The 23,095-nt window shown below is 49.8% G+C and overlaps 1 protein-coding gene across 1 annotated transcript; it reads left to right on the top strand.

The window, feature by feature from the left end:
* The first annotated feature begins 290 nt into the window (after positions 1 to 290).
* Positions 291 to 21,008, top strand: LOC119957725 (synapse differentiation-inducing gene protein 1-like). Its single transcript, XM_038785805.1, has 4 exons — positions 291 to 459; positions 5,813 to 6,312; positions 18,228 to 18,380; positions 20,157 to 21,008. The coding sequence occupies exons 2-4, from the start codon at positions 5,863 to 5,865 to the stop codon at positions 20,313 to 20,315; spliced, it is 762 nt and encodes a 253-aa protein (XP_038641733.1). The 5' UTR covers positions 291 to 459; positions 5,813 to 5,862; the 3' UTR covers positions 20,316 to 21,008.
* Positions 21,009 to 23,095: the final 2,087 nt, after the last annotated feature.

Below are 23,095 nucleotides of genomic sequence, written 5' to 3' on the forward strand. Positions count from 1 at the left end.
TTCCAGCTTTTAACTACACCTAGCGCCCGCCCTGCGTTGAGCTGCTTGCTCAGCAGAGGGCAGTTAACTGTGGCTGGGTACCAGCTGCAGGGCACCTGCCAGACACCTGACGCAATCCACGACGCCAGGTTGGAGTGCGAGGGAGGGGAAAAGCAGGCAACGGCAGAGAGCGGATTGAACCCCACCTGCTCTGCACAGTCCTTGCAGCAGCAGATGGGCACTAGGACCCAGGAGGAGCCCTGCAGTCAGTGCCTCCGCCAGAACTGATACATTTGGTGAATGCCTGAATGAAGAGGTCTGTGTTTCAGAAAACTTTAACCGGGGAAGTCTTATTGCAGGGCTGGGCTGCTTCTCTTGTGTGTGCGAGGCAGATAATTTCTGATGGGGGTTTTATACGGCTGAAGGAGCTGATACCTTCCCATATTAAGCTCGCTGCCTGATCCATCACAGTTTCTCCTGGTAAGTTGCTTGCTGTGTGTTGCTGAACCGTCTCTTCCTCCATCCTCTCCATTCCTAATCAAAGTGGCGTGTAAAGGTGAACAGCTTGCACGTGTGGATGAACAGCACAGAAGAAGACCCTTCGGTCCATTGTGCGTATGCTGGCGAACAGGTATCCCTCCAGTCTAACCCCACTTCCCAGCTCCTGTCCACACCTTGTATAAGTTACGGTGCTTCAGGTGTATGCCCAACTATGTGGCCTCACGGTAGCATGGTGGTTAGCATCACAGCTCCAGGGTCCCAGGTTCGATTCCCAGCTGGGTCACTGTCTGTGTGGAGTCTGCACGTCCTCCCTGTGTGTGCGTGGGTTTCCTCCGGGTGCTCCGGTTTCCTCCCACAGTCCAAAGATGTGCGGGTTAGGTGGATTGGCCATGCTAAATTGCCTGTAGTGTAAGGTTAATGGGGGGATTGTTGGGTTACGTGGGTTTAAGTAGGGTGATCATTGCTCGGCACAACGTCGAGGGCCGAAGGGCCTGTTCTGTGCTGTACTGTTCTATGTTTTACAAATGTGACGACGGTTTCTGCCTCTAAGACCCTCTCAGGCAGTGAATTCTCCCTCCCTCCCCACCACTCCGAGTGGTTTCCCCCTCAAAGCCGCTCTAAACATTCTCCCTCTTATTCCTCAAGGGAGAAAAAAAACAATTTTGCATCTAAAAGTCAATTCAAATAATTCAACAGCAGGATCTAAACTGAGAGGAGAGAATTCTGCAGTTACACAGAGGGTTTGTTTGTGCCTGCGTGAGAGAGAGAGAGACAACTGAGAGGTAGAGAGATAGAAAGAACATAGAACATAGAACAGTACAGCACAGGCCCTTCGGCCCACAATATTGTGCCGACCATTTATCCTAATCTAAGATCAACCTAACCTACACCCCTTCAATTTACTGCTGTCCATCTGTCTGTCTAAGAGTCGAGAGAGAGAATGTAAAAGGCCTCTCTCATTTCCATCACTAGAACCGTCTCATCCAAATCAGATTGCATAACTCCCCGTACAGCAGCTCGGCACGCTGGTTATTCTCTATTAATCCCCTCTTTCTATTCCACTCGCACTTTAATCTCTTTTCCAAATTCTCGTTTGTTACTCTCTCTCTTTACTCCTTCCCTCTGTTCCATCTCTTCCTTCGCTTTTTCAACTTGTATTTATTTCGCACCTTCAATGTAAGAAAACATCACGAGTGGTTCACAGGAGCTTTATGAAACAAAACATGACACCGAAGCCCAAAAGACGCAGACGATCAAAGGATTGGTCAAAGAAGTAGGGTTTAAAGAGTGTCTGAAAAAGAGGTGGAAAGAGACGACACACCCCCGCCCCCGGGTTGCTGCTGCTGTCGGCCTGTTTCCCTACCGTTCTGCCAGGAAGTCCAGGAAAGGCTGCCACCGCCTGAAAAACCCTTGTACTGATCCTCTCAGGGCAAATTTCACCCTCTCCAATTTAATGAACCCCGCCATATCATTGATCCAGGCCTCCACGCTTGGGGGCCTCGCATCCTTCCACTGAAGAAGAACCCTCCGCCGGGCTACTAGGGACGCAAAGGCCAGAACACCGGCCTCTTTCGCCTCCTGCACTCCCGGCTCCACCGCAACCCCAAAAATTGCGAGTCCCCACCCTGGCTCGACCCTGGATCCCACCACCCTCGACACCGTCCTTGCTACCCCCTTCCAAAATTCCCCCAACGCTGGGCACGCCCAAAACATATGGGCGTGGTTCGCTGGGCTCCCCGAGCACCTAGTACACCTGTCCTCGCCCCCAAAGAACCTACTCATCCTCGACCCAGTCATGTGGGCCCTATGCAGCACCTTGAACTGTCTGAGGCTAAGCCTCGCACAAGAAGAGGAGTTTACTCTTTCCAGAGCATCCGCCCACGTCCCCTCCTCAATCTCCTCACCCAGATCCTCTTCCCATTTACCCTTCAGCTCCTCCTCATCTACCTCCTGCATCACTTGGTACATGTCCGAAATCCTCCCCCCTCCAACCCACACCCCCAAGAGCACCCTGTCCTGGACCCCACGTTAGGGCAACAGAGGGAACCCCGCCACCTGCCGCCTGGCAAATGCCCTTACCTGCATGTACCTAAAAATGTTCCCCGGGGGGAGCCCGAATTTCCCCTCTAACTCACCCAGGCTCGCAAACATGTCCCTCAACCTCCTAACACCTGCCCTGTGCCACCTCAGGAACCCGCCATCGATTCTCCCTGGAACAAACCGGTGGTTCCCCCGTATCGGGGACCCCATCGAGGCCCCCACCTCCCCCCTGCTGTATTTTGTATGTGTATCTGTGTGTGTGTGGGCGGGTGACAATATCTGTCTGGCTGTGTGTGGGTGGGAGTAATTTATTTGCCGAACTATTTCAACGCTATCTCTACCTGTCAACCACTGCAGTAAGGGGTCTCATTATTCACTACGGCACTCGCTCCAGCTTTGTTAAACTATTCACCCTCAGGGCAGCACGGCGCAGCGGTTAGCTCTGCAGTCTCACGGCGCTGAGGTCCCAGGTTTGATCCCGGCTCTGGGTCACTGTCCGTGTGGAGTTTGCACATTCTCCCCGTGTTTGCGTGGGTTTCACCCCCCCACAACCCAAAGGTGTGCAGGGTAGGTGGATTGGCTGCACTAAATTGCCCCTTAATTGGAAAAAAATTGAATTGCGTACTCTAAATTTAAAAAGAAAACTATTCACTCGCTTTGCACTTTTTGGCTGAATTAGTCACTGGTGATGTTGACGGGGGGGGGGGTTTATTTATTCTTTGATGGGGTGTGGGTATCGGGCCTTGCTGGCACAGCCGGCATCTGATGACCATCCACAATGAACTGAGTGGTTTACTCGACCATTTCGGAGTCAACACGGGGCAGCAGGGTAGCATGGTGGTTAGCATAAATGCTTCACAGCTCCAGGGTCCCAGGTTCGATTCCCGGCTGGGTCACTGTCTGTGTGGAGTCTGCACGTCCTCCCCCTGTGTGTGTGGGTTTCCTCCGGGTGCTCCGGTTTCCTCCCACAGTCCAAAGATGTGCGGGTTAGGTGGATTGGCCATGCTAAATTGCCCGTAGTGTCCTAATAAATGTAAGGTTAAGGGGGGGATTGTTGGGTTACGGGTATAGGGTGGATATGTGGGTTTGAGTAGGGTGATCATGGCTTGGCACAACATTGAGGGCCGAAGGGCCTGTTCTGTGCTGTACTGTTCTATGTTCTAACCCCATCACTGTGGGTCTGGAGTCACATGTAGGCCAGGCCGGGTAAGGACGGCAGATTTCCTTCCCTAAAGGGACTTCGCTGTGCGCATTCAGGATCCTGACCTTCCTGTTGCTTGCCATTTTAACAAAAGACCCTGCTCCCATGCCCACATGTCTGTCCTTGGCCTGCTGCAATGTTCCAGTGAAGCGCAACGCAAACTGGAGGAAGAACATCTCATCTTCCGGTTAGGCACGCTACAGCCTTCCAGCCTGAACATCAAATTCAACAACTTCAGATGATCAGCCTCACCTCGACCCATTTGTTTTCATTTCATTTTAACTGTCTTTTACCATTTCTTTCTTTCCTGCACCTTTCTCCTCTTTGCTTCCCCCTTCCCCTCTCCCCACACCTACAGTTCATCCTCTGATGTTAGTTTCTCTGCTGTTTGACCTTTCACATCTTTTGTGCTCTCTGGGGACTGCCATTAACACTCTTTCCCCTTGGATTCTGTGGCCATTAGCACCCGGTTTCCCTGGGTTTCTGTGGCTATGACTCATCTTTCATTCTCACTCCACAGTATAAATATTTCCCACTCTCTCTGTCTGTTAGCTTTGACAAAGAGTCGTCGGACTCGAAACGTCAGCTCTTTTCTCTCCCTACAGATGCTGCCAGACTTGCTGAGATTTTCCAGCATTTTCCCTTTCGTTTCAGATTCCAGCATCCGCAGTAATTTGCTTTTATTTATTACATTAGTGAACCAGATGGTTTTTTGCGACAATCAATGAGTTTTTATGGTCATCGTTACTGAGACTAGCTTTCGATTCCAACGTCCAATCAGCTGTGCCAATTGAATTTGAACCAATGTACCTCGGACATTAGCCTTGTGCTTTCGCGCACATTATCGCTACATCACCGTCACCCCAAAATTCCACTAAATGGTGGCTGAGCTTCTATCTTGCTTCTATCCAACTGTCTTCCAGGGGGTTAGCACTGCTGCCTCACAGCGTCAGGGACCCGAGTTCAATTCCGGCCTGGGCTCACTGTCTGTGTGGAGTCCGCACGTTCTCCCCGTGTCTGCGTGGGTTTCCTCCGGGTGCTCCGGTTTCCTCCTGCAGTCCAGTGCGGGGGGCTCGGTAGGATGCTCTTTAAGAGGGTCAGTGCAGACTCGATAGGCCGAATGGCCTCCTTCTGCAGTGTAAGGATTCGACGAGTCTCCCATTTGAGAGGCGGGGGGGGGGGGGGGGGGGGGGGGAACATTTTTTCTCAGAGGGGCATGGTCTGTGGTATTCTGTCGCCCAGAGAGTAGTGGAGGCTAGGTGATTGGATAATTTTGAGACTCAGTTGGACAGGTTAGTTGACAAGGGAGTCAAAGGGTATCGGGTGGGGGGAGTGTGGCCACAGGGGTCCGGGAAGGTAAGGAAGGAGAATGGAGTTGGGGTTACAATCAGGTCAGCCATGATCTTATCAAATTGCAGAGCAGGCTCGAGGGGCCTACTCCTAATTCATATGTTGACAGCCTCTTGGATGTCCATTTAAATAAGATTCAGAGATATTGCCTTATATATCACATTGGTTACCTCCTCAAAACAAATTGTCTTTACAAATTTATCCTGGTTTTCTTTGCAGAGGAAGAGAGTTCTCCCCGGTGTCCTGGCCAGTATCTACCTGTGGTGAATGTAACTTAGTAATTCACACTGTATTTACCAATACCATTGTAAGCGCAGTAGCGTTATCCGACCACTAGGGGGAGTAGCTCTGGGAATGCTCAGGAGCTTGTACAGGGCTCCACCCTTGGCTCCGCCCATGACTCCTCCCCCTAGACTGCTGTATAAATAACCGTGTCCCGAGACAGCCTGCAGTTCATCGAGAGTGCAACGGGTAACAGGCTGGCTCTGTAGTAAGTAGATTAAAACCACTGTTCATATCTTAAAGCACGTGTCTCGTGAATTGATGGTTCCATCACTACCCCTAAACCAGCTTCACTAAATTGGACAAACTGGTTATCAGACTGCTAGTTTTGGGAGCTTCCTGTGGGCTAATTGGCAGCCGTGTTTCCTATGTTACGCTTCCAAAATGTATATCTTTGACTAGGAAGTTTGAGAAAACTTGAAGATTTTAATCGCCGCCAATCATCCTTTTGTTTGACAGGTATGAAGCAGAGCATCTGTTAACGTTGGGAACAAGAGACCTGGGAAGGGATGGAAAATCTGTGTGAGCTTCAGAGACCCCTGTTGGGAAAGGAGAGGAGCAGTAAAGCATTTAGCCATCTATCGCTGGGCCGCTGTTCAGCCCAGGAGGAACCGACTTCTCCCCATGACGGAGCCGACCTCACGCCCATCTGGAGCTACCTATTCCAGGGCGGTGCTCCCACTAGCGCGGCCTCTCAGCTGGTCCCGCAGCTCCTGGACACCTGCTCACTGCAGGACACTGTGGAATCTCTGTACAGCCCAAGCCTGACACTGTGTGCAGACCCTCGGGGCTGGACGAGCCGGAAAGACTGCAAAGAGACCACTTTCACCGAGGACGGTGCAGGGGACCAGGAGATCGTAAACCCCAAAGAACCCAACGCCCTGAGATCGGAAATCAGCCAGGCAAAAGTTCCAACTGTCTCGATCGATGTGGAGGAACTTCCGTTCCTGGAGACGCAGGTAAATTGGTTACCATGGAAGTAAAAATGGATGTCAGGCAGTATAAACTATCAGAATTTGCCTGTTACATTAGGGTCTTTCAAAGATTTCTGAGGGAAATACAGTGTTGGGACTGTGCAAATAGGTTATTTGAGTTAGAACCAAGAAACCCACCCCTTCAGATTGGTAACCTCCCCCATCTACTCCGTGGGCAACACGGTAGCACAGTGGTTAGCACTGTTGCTTTACAGCGGCAGGGTCCCAGGGTTCGATTCCCGGCTTGGGTCACTGTCTGTGCGGAGTCTGCACGTTCTCCCCGTGTCCGCGTGGGTTTCCTCCGGGTGCTCCGGTTTCCTCCCAGAAGCCCCGAACGACGTGCTGTTCGGTGAATTGGACATTCCAAATTCTCCCTCAGTGTATCCGAACAGGTGCCGGAGTGTGGCGACTGGGGGCTTTTCACAGGAACTTCATTGCAGTCTTTATGTAAGCCTACTTGTGACACTCATAAAGATTATTTAAAAATTATTACTCTTTCACATATCTCAAATCCCTGCTTCCCCGTGAGTATGCCTAGTCACCTTTTCAACCCACTGATGTTCCTGGCCAATATTCCACCCTTGTTCAATAACACCGCAAACAGCCCATGTTTCCTTTCATTGCTATTTGTGGAACCTTTCAACGGGCAAAGTGGCTGCTGTACTGGCTGCCATGACAACAGTGACTATACTATAAAGCAATTCATTGGACGTGAAGCAGATTGAGGCATTTTCCAGGGATTGTGACGAGCTTTATACAAACACTACCTTTTTGCCCAACAATTTATTCAGAATCTCTGTGATTAGCTAAATATAGCATGTGTTTTTTTAAAAACCTTTGTTAGTCTCAAAGCTTTGCCAGCATTTTCTGATCTATATCCGCTTCATACGTTTTCAAAGTTCCAGGGGGATTTGTGTGACCCAAGGGACGAGTTGGCATGGCCCAACCAGAGGTCAAATACGTGCCTCATCTGTGGCTCCCAACTGGGCGGGGTCGATGAAGGATGTGGAAGCAGGGAAGGCAAATTAGGATGAGGGGAACCAACTAAAGCGACTTGAACACAAGACTCTATGTTGGCATTCCCAGTGCCAATACTGAGGGAGTTGGTGATGCTGCCTGACAGATGAGACTTGCACCAAGGCCTCCGTCTGCTCTCTGAGGTGCGCATAAACGATCAAATAACTCTACTTGTGGAAGAGCTGGGAAGTTCTCTCTGGTGTCTGCTCTCAATCAACACCATAAGGTTGCCATAGTCCCAGGTGGCCATAGGCTTTGAGGGGAGAGAGCTGACTTGTGGTGATTTAACCCGAGGGTCACCACACCTCAGGCGAGTTTGAGGAGGCAGGGCCTTCACGAATAACCTCAGCCGGTACGGGGAATTGAACTGTTGGCCTTGCTCTGCATCATAAAGCAGCTGTCCAACCAACTGAGCTTAACGCCACCCCCCCCACCTCCCCCCGAGTCATTGTCTTATTGCTGTGCAGCAGGGCCTCCAGCAGCAGGTGGCGACGGTGGGGGAGAGCACCGAACAGGGGATCTGGTCAACCCCAGTGGGCCGCTCCCTGCAAGAAGCAGTGTCGTTGGCAAGCTGAGGGTGGTGGATGTGGAGTGGGGGGCAGAGTCCGGGGCTGAGGCGAGGGAGAAAGCAGCAGGGGCAAGATTCGGACTCGTGAGTCGTCAACTGGTGATGGGCCAAGGCCATGATTGGGCAAAACTGGAGACCTAGTCAGGGCAGCATGGTAGCATAGTGGTTAGCACAGTTGTTTCACGGCTCCAGGGTCCCAGGTTCGATTCCCGGCTTGGGTCACTATCTGTGCGGAGTCTGCATGCTCTCCCTGTGTCTCCGTGGGTTTCCTCCGGGTGCTCAGGTTTCCTCCCACAGTCCAAAGATGTGCAGGTTAGGTGGACTGGCCGTGTAAATTGCCCTTAGTGTCCAAAAAAAAAGGTTAGGTGGGTTTACTGGGTTACGGGGATAGGATTGAAGTGTGGGCTTAAGTGGGGTGCTCTTTCCAAGGGCCGGTGTAGACTCGATGGGCTGAATGGCCTCATTCTGCACTGTAAATTGTATGATTCTATGATTGACTGGAGTCTGAGAAGCGTTGTGGAGAGGCAGAAGAGAGGGAGCAGAGCAATAGCAAAGGTCCGGCACATCGGCCGTGAATATTTACTGCAAAATAGTTTGTTCCTTGAAGTTAAACTTTCCCTTGAGAGTTTGTACAGCTTTGATGCCGGTGGAATAAAGGAACCCAGTTTTTTAACCTCCATGCAATCTGGTGGCACATTCTGGTGGCAGGCCAAAGGTTCCACAAACAGCGAATAATGGCAGAGGAAATGGAAGGGCGAGGTGACCGCATTGTCCTCCTGGATTCCTCCTTCAAATCAACCAGAGGCACACAGCTGAAATATAGCCTAGCTAAGGGGTGAGGGATCAGAACATCCGGAGAGAGTTGAGGACACCTAACAGAGATAAAACCCGACTGTCCTTCTTTGACAAACGAGATGGTACCATCCAGGACATGGGGGAAGACTTGTAAGACCAGGAGAGAAAGCTATCATCAGGCAGGTGACTGTGAGCAAGGATGGGGGTGTAGGCCTCAGGCTGAAGAGGCAAATGGATTGTGTCCTACCTCTACAGTAAGTCTTGGGACCGGGCGGGCTCAAGCGATACTCCAAAAGAGGTGCTGGAATTGTATCAGTGTCGGGCACTTCCAACAACCACAAACACCACAGATGTCGAGTTGGTCATCTAGTCCAGCGCAACTCCATTCCTCGTCCCTCACCAGAGAAGGTACAGGCCTGGCAAAGGGAATGGGGGAGGCTGAGGCCCTCAGACGGAAGACTGGACATGGAAGGCAGCCTACTTTTGCCAGTTAAGAGAGGTTTATGGCTCATCCAACCCCCCCCCCCCCCCCCGCCCCCCCCCCCCCCCCCCCGGTGGAATCTACGCAGGGAATCAAAGTATCACCGATGTGCTTGTGATGGAGATTCAAACCCAAACCAGAGGGTTAGAGCCAAGTACAGTTTCATCTTTGCCATCCATCTCGAAAGAGGACCTCAGGCAGCTTCAGCTGGTTGAAGAAGATATTGGTGGATTGCACTTCTGCTGGAAGATTAAATGCCCACTGACCCATCTCTGTCTACTGGTTGGGTCCAAACAGACATGTAAACGGCTGAGATGCTGGAAGAGGATGAGGGAGGAGCTCTCTGCCAGATGGTTCATGGGAGAGGGGTGAAGCCCGGCAGGCTCAAGCATCAAGTGTTGGCCGCGGTTCACGATCAGCTGGGACACCGAACATCCGAGAAGACAGCAGCACTGACAAGAATATGGAGAGGATGTTTCCACTAGTAGGAAAAATTAGAACCAGAGGGCACAGCCTCTGACTGAAGGGACGATCCTTTAAAACTGAGATAAGGAGACATTTCTTCAGCCAAAGAGTGATGGATCTGTGGAACTTTTTGCTGCAGAAGGCTGTGGCCAAATCACTGAGTGTCTTTAAGACAGAGATAGATAGGTTCTTGATTAATAAGGGGATCAGGGGTTATGGGGAGAAGGCAGGAGATCGGGGATGAGAAAATATCAGCCGCGATTGAATGGCAGAGCAGACTCGATGGGCCGAGTGGCCTACTTCCGCTCCTATGTCTCATGGCTGCCGATATGGCTGGTTACTGCCGGAACTGTGAGAACCGTACTTTGGGCAAAGCAGTGAGGCGGCTCGACGTGACCTGAGGGCGGTGGGTAACCACAGACCTGCCTCTGAGGGGAGTTACCCGATGCCTGAGGTATGATGTGGGGGGCAGGCTGCCCACGTAACAGGGTAGCTGAACCTGAAGCGGTGGCCAGAGTAAAGAGGAGTCGGGTGGTGACAGGAAATCCTGTATTGTGTGCGTGTCTGACATTCCGTTGCTGCATCCAATGTAAGGAGGTCATGTGCGGTGTGGGAAGGAGATGCCAATATGTCAAGCAGGGAGGCTGCAACTATAGTCCCTGGAAACAACGTTGACCCAACACAGAGCCTGGTGCTATTGGAAGTGCCAATTTGGAAGAGGGGCTGAGAAGGTCATTTTGAGAAAATGCTGAATATCTTCCTTGCACCATTTGCCCAGTTCTTTTTTAATTTAGAGTACCCAATTTAGGATGGCCAATTTACCCTCCAGGCACATCTTTGGGTTGTGGGGGTGAGACCCATGCAGAATCTTAGAACTGACAGTGCAGATGGAGGCCATTAGGCCCATTGAGTCTGCACTGGCTCTTGGAAAGAGCACCCTACTTAATCCCACGCCTCCACCAGTAAACCCAGCTAACCCTTTTTTTTGGTCACTGAGGGCAATTTATCATGGCCAATCCACCTAACCTGAACATCTGGTTGTGGGAGGAAACCAGAGCACCCGGAGAAAACCCACGCAGACACTGGGGGAACTTGCAGATCCACACGGACAGTGACCCAGGGTCAGGATCAAACCCGGGGCCATGAGGCAGCAGTGCTAACCACTGCAGCACCCGAATATATTTTTACATGACTTTGTTGGGGCATTTAAGAATCAACCACATTGCTGTGGGAGGAGTCACGTGTCGGCCAGACCAAGATTGTAAGGATGTCAAATTTTACAACCACCAACAATGATTTCATGGCATTTGACGACTTTTAATTCCAGATATTTATTCCATTCAACTTTTGCTATCTACCGTGGTGGGATTCGGACCAGGGCCCCCCCAAAGCATTACTCTGGATTACTAGCCCAATGCCAATACCACTGCACCACTACCTCAGTGATGCACAAAGGAAATGCTGCCACCAATGTGGATTCGAATATGCTAGCTGACGTTAACTCAATTGGACCAGCTGCTCACAAGATTGGTCAGTAAACAGCCACCCGGGATGGCAACTCTCAAGCAGGGAAGTGTGTAGCAGGACCTCGGGTCAGCAGGTGGCGATGGTGGGGGAGGTCACTGAGCAGGGGAACTGGTTGGCAGCCAGGACATAGAACATAGAACAGTACAGCACAGAACAGGCCCTTCGGCCCTCGATGTTGTGCCGAGCAATGATCGCCCTACTCAAACCCACGTATCCACCCTATACCCGTAACCCAATAACCCCCCCTTAACCTTACTTATTTAGGACACTACGGGCAATTTAGCGTGCCCAATCCACCTAACCTGCACATCTTTGGACTGTGGGAGGAAACCGGAGCACCCGGAGGAAACCCACGCACACACGGGGAGGACGTGCAGACTCCACACAGACAGTGACCCAGCTGGGAATCGAACCTGGGACCCTGGAGCTGTGAAGCATTTATGCTAACCACCATGCTACTGTGCTGCCCCTCCATGTCCAGATCTTGAGAGTTATGGGCCGGTGATGAGCAGAGGCCATGAATAGCGCAAAATTGGAGATTGAGTCAGGCATCAAGCAGCGAGGGAAGGGCAGCAACAAGGATCTGGCTCATCAGTTGTGAATATTCAATAGTTGGTTCCTTGAAGTTAAGCTTTCCCTTCAGCGTTTATACAGCTTTGATTCCAGTGGAATAAAATTTTAACCTGGTTTTTAACCTTGGGACAGTCATTGTGCTTAAATCACACGTTACTGTTGTTTGAGGGAGCTTATTTTGTGCAAAGCGTTTGCTGCATTTCCCACATCGCAGCAGTGACTACATTTCAAAAGTACTTCACTGACTGTCAAGTGCTCTGGGACCTCCTGGGTGCTGTAGAAATGTCTTCCTTCATGATTCTTTTATTGAGAAAGATAAAAGTGGCCCATTGTTTCGCGATGCGATGCACACATCCACCATTTCACCAAATCTGTAAACCTACCATACTCCAATAAACTAGGGGTGATCCACTTGACCCAATGACTAGTAAATTGCCTGCAACATTAACCGACAATTGGTTGATGATTAACATTAAGTAGAGGGTGGCGCAGTGGTTAGCACCGCTGCTTCACGGCGCTGAGGTCCCAGGTTCGATCCCAGCTCTGGGTCACTGTCCGTGTGGAGTTTGCACATTCTCCCCGTGTCTGCGTGGGTCTCACCCCCCCCCTCCCCCCCAACCCAACCCAAAAGATCTGCAGGGTAGGTGGATTGGCCACGCTAAATTGCCCCTTAATTGGAAAAATTGAAAAAAGGGAAAAAGTCTACCCGAACAGGCGCCGGAGTTTGGCGACTAGAGGATTTTCACAATAACTTCATTGCAGTGTTAATGTAAGCCTACTTGTGACAATAAAGATTATTATTATATCTCTCTGCATTCCCCCCCCCACCCCCCGGCTTTCCATTTCTCTCTTTCCTGGCCTGTTTCTCTTTATCTCTGCTCCTGCTCAATCTCTTTGCAACCTCCTCTCCCATCTCCATTTATCTCTTCCTCGCTCTGCTCGAAAGTGTTTAAGAGATTGTAATGGATTTTGATGCTATAAATTTCTGCCTAATGTTATCCTAATCCTAAGGGAACTAATTAAAATAAATCCCGGTTGTTTCAATCGTGTGAATTATTAATTTATTTCACAGAAGTGATAACGAGGAAATAATTGGAAAAATCAACAGCATTGCAGAGATAAATTAATCAAAGTGAATTTAATGCTGAGTGAGTGCATTTTAATTCTCAAATCGTTTTAAGTTGCCAAAAGAAGATGGAGACCATGGCAGATGGAGTTTAACATGGATGAGTGTGAGGTCATCCATTTTGGTCAGTAAAATGGGAAGGAAACTTATTATCTAAATGGGGAGAGACGTCTGGGTGATCCGATGTCGAGGGATCTGGGTGTCCTTGTGCATGAGTTACAGAAAATGAGCATTGCAGGTGCAGCAGATAATAAGGAAAGCAAATGTAGTGTTGGCATTCATAGCAAAAGGAATTGAGTATAAAAGGTAAGGAAGCGTTGGTGCAACTATACAAGGCATTGGTGAGACCGCACCTGGAGTATTGGGCACAGTTTTGGTCTCGTTCCTTGAGGAAAGATGTAGTGGCGTTGGAGGCAGTTCAGAGGAGGTTCACCGGATTGATTCCAGAGATAAGGGGTTTGTCTTGTGAGGAGAGATTGAGCAGTTTGGGCCCATACTCTCGAGAGTTTAGAAGAATGAGGGATCAAATTGAGATATACAAGATGATAAAAGGTATGGATGAAGTAGAGGTGGGGCTGATGCGTCCTCTTGGGTTATTCTAGAACAAGAGATCATATTCTTAGGATAAGGGGTAGAAAAATGTAAACAGAGTTGAGGAGAAACTACTTCACCCAAAGGGTGAATCTGTGGAATTCGCTACCCCAGAGTGTGGTGGATGCTGGGGCAGTGAGTAAATTTGAGGAGTTAGACAGATTTTTAGTTTGTAATGGGCTGAAGGGTTACGGAGAGCAGGCAGGGACGGTGGAGTTGAGGCTGTGATGAGATCAGCCATGATTGTATTGAATGGTGGAGCGGACTCGGGAGGCTAAATTGTCTACTCCTGCTCCTAGTTCTTAAGTTCCAAGGAAGAACTATTCTGTCTAATTCAACCTTCCAGCCCTGTAGGTAACAGCACCTCAAGCACATATAGAACATAGAACAGTACAGCACAGAACAGGCCCTTTGGCCCTCGATGTTGTGCCGAGCATTGTCCGAAACCAAGATCAAGCTATTCCACTCCCTGCCATTCTGGTGTGCTCCATGGGCCTATCCAATAACTCTGGTGGTTTTTACTAATAAGGGGATTTATTGATTAATAAGGGGATCAGGGATTATGGGGGGGAAGGCAGAAGAATGGGGATGAGGAACATACCAGCCATGATCGAATAGCGGAGCAGACTTGATGGACCGAATGGCCTAATTCCGCTCCTATATCTTGTATCAGGTGGACACAATTGGTTCTTCCCTGGGTTTCAATGCAATTCAACTCCCGGAGACTCCTGGGCAATCCTGGAGGGTTTGCAACTCTACATCTTCATTAGGTGGAATGTTAAACTCGTTGATGTAAGAGGTCCCGCACACAGAGAGTAGAAAGTTCTCCCCGTGGCCAACACTGTGCTCTCAACACACATCATTGGAAACAGCATCGCTGCTCATGCATCTCATTTGTTCAAACCTCTCTCCTTGAATCAATGGAGGTTGAGGGGAAATTCTATTGGCGGTGTCCAGGATCATGACGGGTTTAGAAATGGTAGACAAAAGGAGAGCTGTTCCCATCAGCTAGCGGTACGAGGGCTGGGGAAGAGAGACTTAAGGGCTTTAGCAAGAAATGCTGGGGAGGGGGTGAGGAAGAACGTTTTTTTTATGCATCAAGTGCCACTGGTTCTGTAACCCGCTGCTAACAAGGGTGGTCGACACGGAGACAATCGATGATTTCGTCAGGGAACAGAACGGGCTGGACATTTGAGGGAAATAAAATTGCAAAAGCGTGTAGTAATATGGGGAAAGGGGGTTGACTGATTTGCACTAAGGAGCTAGCATTGACTCAATCGGCCAAATGGCCTCCTGTGGTTTAATGACTCCATCACTTTATTTGCCCGTTGTGGGACCTTGCTGCGTACAAATTGCCTGTTGTCTTTGCCAACACAAGTACCTGCACGCTGATAAGAATTCAGTTGCTGCGGAGAGCTTTGAGGCGTGTTGAAGAGATGCTGAGTTGCTGTGCAAATACCTTACAACGAACACTTTGAAACCAGTCCTGTTCTCCTCAAAATCACGCTGAGGTTATGCATTTCTCAGCTGCAAGCAAGTTACATTCATGCCACCCAAGTGCCAGGCAATGACCATCTCCTACAAGAGAGGGTCTAACCATCGCCCCTTGACATTCAATGGCATTACCATCGCGGAATCCACCACTATCAACATCCTGGGGGTTACCATTGATCAGAAACTGAACTGGACCCAGCCACAGCAATACTGTGGCAACCAGAGCAAGTCAAAGTCTGGGAATCCTACGGCGGGTAACTCACCCCTGACCCCCCCCCCCCCCCCCCCCCCAAATATAACCTACACCATCTACAAGGCATAAGTCAGGAGTCTAATGGAATTTCTACACTTGCCTGGATGAGTGCAGCTCCAACAACACTCGAGCAGCTCAACACCATCCAGGACAAAGTAGTCCGCTTGATATCTCCCCCTTCCACAAACATTCACTCCCTCCACCACATAGTGGCAGCCGTGTGTACCATCTACAAGATGCACTGCAGGAACTCACCAAGGTTCCTCAGACAGCACCTTCCAAACCCACGACCACTACCATCTCGAAGGACAACAGCAGCAGATACCTGGGAACATCACCACCTGGAGGTTCCCCTCCAAGTCACTCACCACTCCGACTTGGAAATATATCTGCCGTTCCTTCACTGTCACTGGGGTAAAATCCTGGAACTCCCTCCCTCACAGCATTGTGGACGTACCTAGACCTCAGGGATTGCAGCGGTTCAAGAAGGCAACTCACCCTCTGAAGGACAACCAGGGATGGGCAATAAATGCTGGCCTAACCAGCGACACCCACATCCCGTAAATGAATTTAAAAAGTAATAAAAATTCTTCCCCCAAACTTTGTCAACACTTATAAGGCGCGAATGGAGATTTTACAATCATGTAAATGTCGCCGCAGTCCCACAGGCTGTTCTCCCCTTTCAGAGCTGACTGGTGGTGATTTAACCTGAGGGTCACCACATCTCGGGCGAGGGCAAGGTTGAGAAGGCGGAGCCTTCATGAATCACCTCAGCCGGTACGGGAATCGAACCTGCGCTGCTGGCCTCGCTCAACATCACAAACCAGTCGTCCAGCCCACTGAGCAAGATTGTTGAATCGAATCACTAAGTTTAGTCCAATGGGATGGTTCCTCTGATGCCGCACCATTGGAAACTGCAATATCCTCTTTAACCTTTCCACACCCACCCCTGTCTTCTTTTGAGACTCTCCTTAAAACCCACCTCTTTGATTAGCCGTTCCTATATCTCCTTCGTTAACCTGACAGCCGTCTTGGTCTGAATAAGCTCCGGGGAGAAACCTAGGGACACTTTCCTAAAATAAAGATGTTCTGCTGACCACACAAATGTGCAATGTGTTGTATGAACTTAGGTGCTGGTGCGATGAAAGGCACATAGGCTGTATAGCCCACCGACTCCGGGATTGTATCATTTAGCACTCCCCTTTGGCTGTTCAGCAGGCAAGAGCACTGACTGTTTTCAACCAACCCGTCCTTGCAAAACTCAGGACGAAGCGGCCCACATTAGATTCGATTCCACAATTAGGCAGCACTTGCTGAACAATCCCCCGTGTGCCACGAATTACACTAACTTGAGATTATCAGTTTGGCTCACAATATGGTTTAAGCTTTAAACTACATATATTCATACATAAGGCCCTGTTGTTTAAGCAGAAAGAACATGGCTAGGCATTTTTTTGAATTAGACAAAGGCTTTCCAATTCTCTTCCTGCATCCAGTGGTGCAGAGGCAGACTTTCTTTTGTCTCCAGGTTGCTAGTGTGTGGCCAGGGGTTTATGGTTTGAGGGGTGCCACTCCACTCTCCTGCTCTTACCACCAGCACATTTGGAAGGATTTGAAGGTCGACACTCAACCTGTTTAACCGCATTATGAACGCACCTTCCTTGGCCCACAAGCCCTGGAGTGGTACTCGAGTCCGGAGCTTCTGGCTCAGAGGCAAGGATTAGAATTAGAACAGTACAGCACAGAACAGGCCCTTCGGCCCTCGATGTTGTGCCGAGCAATGATCACCCGACTCAAGCCCACGTATCCACCCTATACCAGTAACCCAACAACCCCCCATTAACCTTATTTTTTAAGGACACTAAGGGCAATTTAGCCTGGCCAATCCACCTAACCCGCACATCTTTGGACTGTGGGAGGAAACCGGAGCACCCGGAGGAAACCCACGCACACACGGGGAGGACGTGCAGACTCCGCACAGACAGTGACCCAGCCGGGAATCGAACCTGGGACCCTGGAGCTGTGAAGGGATGCTACCTACTGCATCATAAGATCTCTAGACAAAAGCATGGAGAACCAATAGTTCCCTGACACATTCTCCATGGCAATGACCATAAAATATAGAAGTAGGCTATTCGGCCCATTGAGTCTGCTCCACCATTCAATGAGATCATGATACGATAATCCTCGACTCCTTTCCCACCGTATCGCCATAACCCTCAGTTCCCTTACTGATTAAACATTTATCTTTCTCAGCCTTCAACGACCCAGCCTCTGCAGTAAAGAGTTCCACAGATTCACCACCCTCCGAGGGGAGAAATTCCTCCTCACCCCTGTTTTAAATGGACCACCCCTTACTCTGTGATTATGTCCTGTGGCCCAGGACTCTCCCACAATGAGAAACAAGGGAATCCCTCGAGCAATCAGAGTCGACTTGCCCAACAATTAGCATCCCTTTCTCGTGCTGTGTGAATCGTTGCTCCCTTTGAATTGTGGCATTTTCACGTCTGCCTCCACCTTCCCTTACTGTCATGGTTATAGCTGACTAGAAAAGTCCATTTCTATCAGTGCAGATCAGAAAACTTCAACAGCATGCCTCCATATTCAGGAATACGGTTTTCGATGTGAACGGCACTATTTCACTACTTCACGCGGGGGGGGGGGGGGGGGCTCTGTTGACTCGCTGCCCCATAGTGCGTGGAATCTGAGCCATTAAATTGTTTCAAGGAGACACATACATTTCTAATAAAGAAAACGGGTTAAAAGGGACAAGGGCAACAGGTGGATTTTAGACCAGGAGATCAGCCATGATCTGATTGAATCGTGGAGCAGGCTCGAAGGGCTGAATGGACGACTTCTGCTGCTAATTTCCAGTTCCTATATAAATCCAGGTTACTGTCACAGTTTCTGCTAGATTAGAATGCGGATCCCAGAGGTGAAAGCCATTCCCCCACGGTGCAATACTTTACCCAGAGAATATTTGCAAGTTTTGATGTTGCTCTTTTCACAGACTAATTGTTACTACAGTGATGGGGACAGTAATAGTGACAGTGACACCTCCATCTCCCTCAACATCCCGCAGGACTATCTGGGGCTTGCTGTCTTCTCCATGCTCTGCTGCTTCTGGCCAATGGGAATCGCTGCGTTTTACCTATCACAGAAGGTAAGATGTCATCTTCTGCACATTGCTGCGAGAATATTTTAGGATTCAATTGTGACAGCGGGTCCCTCTCAAACTTAGGTTTTGCTGCCTGGATTGAGGGCGATCTAACTGAACTATTTAATATGATTAAGGGACTCAGTGGGAGAGATAAAGCGAAACTATTGCAGACCAAAGGCACACAAGATTAAAATCAGAACTTAATGGGCAGCACGGTAGCATGGTGGTTAGCATAAATGCTTCACAGCTCCAGGGTCCCAGGTTCGATTCCCGGCTTGGGTCACTGTCTGTGTGGAATCTGCATGTCCTCCCCGTGTGTGCGTGGGTTTCCTCCGGGTGCTCCGGTTTCCTCCCACAGTCCAAAGATGTGCGGGTTAGGTGGATTGGCCATGCTAAATTGCCCATAGTGTCCTAAAAAGTAAGGTTAGGGGGGGGGGGGGGTTGGGTTACGGGTATAGGGTGGATACGTGGGTTTGAGTAGGGTGATCATTGCTCGGCACAACATCGAGGGCCAAAGGGCCTGTTCTGTGCTGTTCTACGTTCCAAATGGCGGCACGGTGGCACAGTGTGTTTTAAAAATAAATTTAGAGTACCCAATTCGTTTTTTCCAATTAAGGGGGCAATTTAGCGTGTTCAATCCACCTAGCCTGCACATCTTTGGGTTGTGGGGGCGAAACCCACGCAGACATGGGGAGAATGTGCAAACTCCACACGGACAGTGACCCAGAGCCGGAATCGAACCTGGGACCTCGGCGCCGTGAGACTGCAGTTCTACCACAGCGCCACCCTGCTGCCCTATGGCGCAGAGGTTAGCACTGCTGCCTCGCGGTGCTGAGGACCCGGGTTCAATTCCAGTCCTGGGTCACTGACCGTGTGGAGTTTGCACGCTCTCCCCGTGTTTGCGTGTGTCTCACTCCCACAACTCAAAAAGATGTGCAGGCTAGGTGGATTGGCCATGCTAAATTGCCCCTTATTAGAAAAAAAATTAATTTGGTACTTTAAGTTTCCATTAAAAAATCAAGAACTAAACGATTCCCGACTGAAATCGGGCAACATTTTACATGCACAAAATCCAATGGAAATCCCCAACTATCTCCCACAAATGTCTGTGGCACTTTCCGATGATCGAACTGCCTCAAGGGGCTGAATGGCCTCCTCCAATTTCTGTCTTCCCAGCTAACTGCTTCATCAAGGGGCGAGAGCATTTGACAAGCCACCCGGTTCAATAGTCTGTGGACAGTGCGCAGTCACAGCCATTAAACTTCACCCCGTGTCTGCGTGGGTTTCCTCCGGGTGCTCCGGTTTCCTCCCACAGTCCAAAGATGTGCAGGTTAGGTGGATTGGCTATGCTAAATTACCCGTAGTGTCCAAAAAATGTTAAGTGGGGGGTTACTGGGATAGGGTAGATACGTGGGCTTCAATAGGGTGCTCTTTGTAAGGGCCGGTGCAGACTCGATGGGCCGAATGGCCTCCTTCTGCACTGTAAATCCTATGACCTCCTCCAGTCAACAATGGTATGTGATACGCACGCCCCTCCACCCGTGGCATCGCGTATCCTCAATTTTAATCTCTCCGCCACTGGCAGCTGAGCCAGCAAGGCTCAAAGGCACTGAAATTCCCTCCCTTTAACCTCTCCACATCTCTCCCCGACTTTGGGATGCGCCTCAAGGTGACCAAGTGCCTTAACACCATCGTACGTTGTCAGGTTTTTTCTCCTGTGAAGCACCTCGGAATGTTTTAGTGTTAAAGACATTAACCATCTCATCTTGTGCCCTCTAGACCAGCAAAGCCACAGCCAAGGGGAATTATCGGCAGGCTAGCACAGCCTCCAGGCAAACTCTGTGCACAGCCATCTGCTCAATTGCCCTTGGGGTCTGTACGTATGTCGGCGGCATGGTGGCTCTGGCTGTACACATGTCAAAGAATGGCCACTCGTAGCAGCAGTCCCGAGCAGGTGCCAGCCTCCGCGGGCGTCGAGACGTTTGCCAGATGTTCCCCGACTCCCTCTGGGATGAGACAAAGGACCCCTCCAAAGGAAAACAGAGCAGCCATCTTGCCTAAAGGTGACCAACACACTTGCCCTGTCAGGCGGCTTCATCTGGGGTCAGACCGCTGTTTGTGGAATGATCTGTCGCTCGTCGTGTCACAGCCCAGTTCGCCGTTCTGACAATTGCAATAAACGGAAGGGAAGCATCTTGGGGCACCCGGACTAAATCAGGGACCAGAACTGCCACCCCGCTCTGTAATCCTCAACGTAATTCGTCCTCTGTAACGGAGTACCACGTCAGAGATTTGAGCACACACGCCACTCCCGATGCAGCGCCCGAGGGAGTGCTGCATAGTCGGAGCTGCCTTCTTTCGGATCAGAGGTGAAACCAAGACGTCAAACATCATCCCTGTCAGATGGACACAAAAGCTACCATTGCATTATTTGAACAATAGGAGCGTTCGCCCTGGCTAACATTTATGCCTCAAGCACCGTTACAAAAAAAAACAGTATCCAGTCATTACGACATTGCTTGTTGCAGAAGCTTGCTGTGCAGAAATAGGCTGCCACAATCATCACAGTAGTAAAGTGTTTTGCAATGTCCTCGTGAGATCATGAAAACGGCCAAATAAATGTAAGTTTGTTTCAAGGAATAGGGCTGCAGCACAGTGGTTAGCACTGTTGCGTCACAGCGCCAGAGATCCAGGTTCGATTCCCGGCTTGGGTCGATGTCTGTGCAGAGTCTGCGCGTTCTCCCCGTGTCTGCGTGGGTTTCCTCCGGGTGCTCCGGTTTCCTCCCACAAGTCCCGAAAAACGTGCTTGTTAGGTGAATTGGACATTCTGAATTCTCCCTCTGTGTACCCGAACAGGCGCCGGATTGTGGTGACTGGGGGATTTTCGCAGTAACTTTATTTCAGTGTTAATGTGAGCCTACTTGTGACAATAAAGATTATTTTTACTACTATTAGGAGCCACTGTAGGTAGGAGAGGGAGGGGCCATGCTGATGAGGGCAGGGTTGAGATGATGGAATTGGGAGGGACAGGGCAAGATTGTTAAAAACACTCCAACCTTACAAAAAAAAAAACCTTTGCAGCCAAAGTAAACCATCATTGGTTGCAGTGGAATGCGAGGCCCCACGCTGCCGAAGAACGCTGAACGCCGGTCCCACGGATTCACTGTGTCCCTTGCACAGCTCGTGTCAAAACACTGCAGCACATCGAGAGCTGAAGCACTTCCTTCCCCTCAAATGCCAGAAACAGGCTTGTTAACTGCAGCACAGATTAGAACACTTACTGGCCGTTGCTAATCACTTCACCAACCAAGATAAGTACGAGAGCTAAAATCTCTAAACAGCAGGGAAGGGGATAAAGTACCAGGCAATTTCCAGCTGAATAAAAAAAAACACAAATGTTTTTCGCAAACCTGAGACAAGTGACAGCTAACACTTGCCAGCTTAACGTTGCACAAGTTGTTTTTTTCTCTCAATTAGGGCTGTTACAGCATCTCGGGGACTCGAGTTTGACTACTTTAAGAATGAAAATGAAATGAAAATCGCTTATTGTCACGAGTAGGCTTCAATGAAGTTACTGTGAAAAGCCCCTAGTCGCCACATTCCGGCGCCTGTCCGGGGAGGCTGGTACGGGAATCGAACCGTGCTGCTGGCCTGCTTGAAAAGCCAGCGATTTAGCCTGGTGAGCTAAACCAGCCCCTGAATGTGACCTTTCTCTTCCATCTTAGCCTTTTTAATATCCCAAACGTGTTTTGCCCCTATTCAAAAACACGCCCTCTCCCTCCCACATCGTGCCATCCGTCACTTCTTCTTGGCTTTTGCTATCTCTCCAGTGCCCACTAATCACCTCCTCTTGTACAATATAGAATCCAACATATTTTTCCCTCTGTTCAGTTCTGAAGAAGGGTCAGCTTTCTCTCTCTCTCTGGGAGCTGCCAGAACTGGCGTGTTTTCCTCACTTTCTCGGTCTATGGGTTTTTTAAAAAATTCATTCTCTGGATGTGGGTGTCATTGGCAAGGCCTGCATTCATTGCCCACTCCTCGAGATAATGATGATGGTGGGCTTCCTTCCTGAACTGTCGCAGGCCATTGTGAAGGAACTGCCCCGCAATGATGTTAAGTATGGGTTTTGATCCGGCATTGAAGATGGTACGCAATGAAACCTGTCTAAGTCTTCGTGGTGAGTGACTTGGGAGGGGAATTGGAAGGCGACGGTGATTCCACCCACTTACTGACCTTGTCCTTCCAGGTGGGGGAGGATAAAGATTTGGGAGGTGAGAGCCAGCACCTGGGTACAGCCTGCGCTATCTGGAGGGGAAGAAAATTGTCATGTCTGCAATTCTATTGATGAAAATACAGAAGCAGCAATAACTATGTTATGAAACAATGAGTTCCAAAGAGTCAGATTTGACTCAAACTCTGTTTCTCTCACTACTGCCTCACAGCGCTTAGGACCCAGGTTCGATCCCGGGTCACTGTCAATGCGGAGTTTGTACACACTCCCCATGTCTGCATGGGTCTCACCCCCACAACCCAAAGATGCGCAGGGTACGTGCATTGGCCACGCTAAATTGCCCCTTAATTGGGGGGGGGGGGGGGGAATTGGGTACTCTAAATTTATAAAAGGGAAGAAAAGAACTCTGTTTCTCTCTCCCACAGATATAGCAGATCTGCTGAGCTTTTCCAGGACTTCCCTGTTTTTTATTTGATCCCAGGGCAGG

Source organism: Scyliorhinus canicula, chromosome 27 (genome assembly GCF_902713615.1).
Source record: "Scyliorhinus canicula chromosome 27, sScyCan1.1, whole genome shotgun sequence".
Taxonomy (NCBI): Eukaryota; Metazoa; Chordata; class Chondrichthyes; order Carcharhiniformes; family Scyliorhinidae; genus Scyliorhinus; species Scyliorhinus canicula.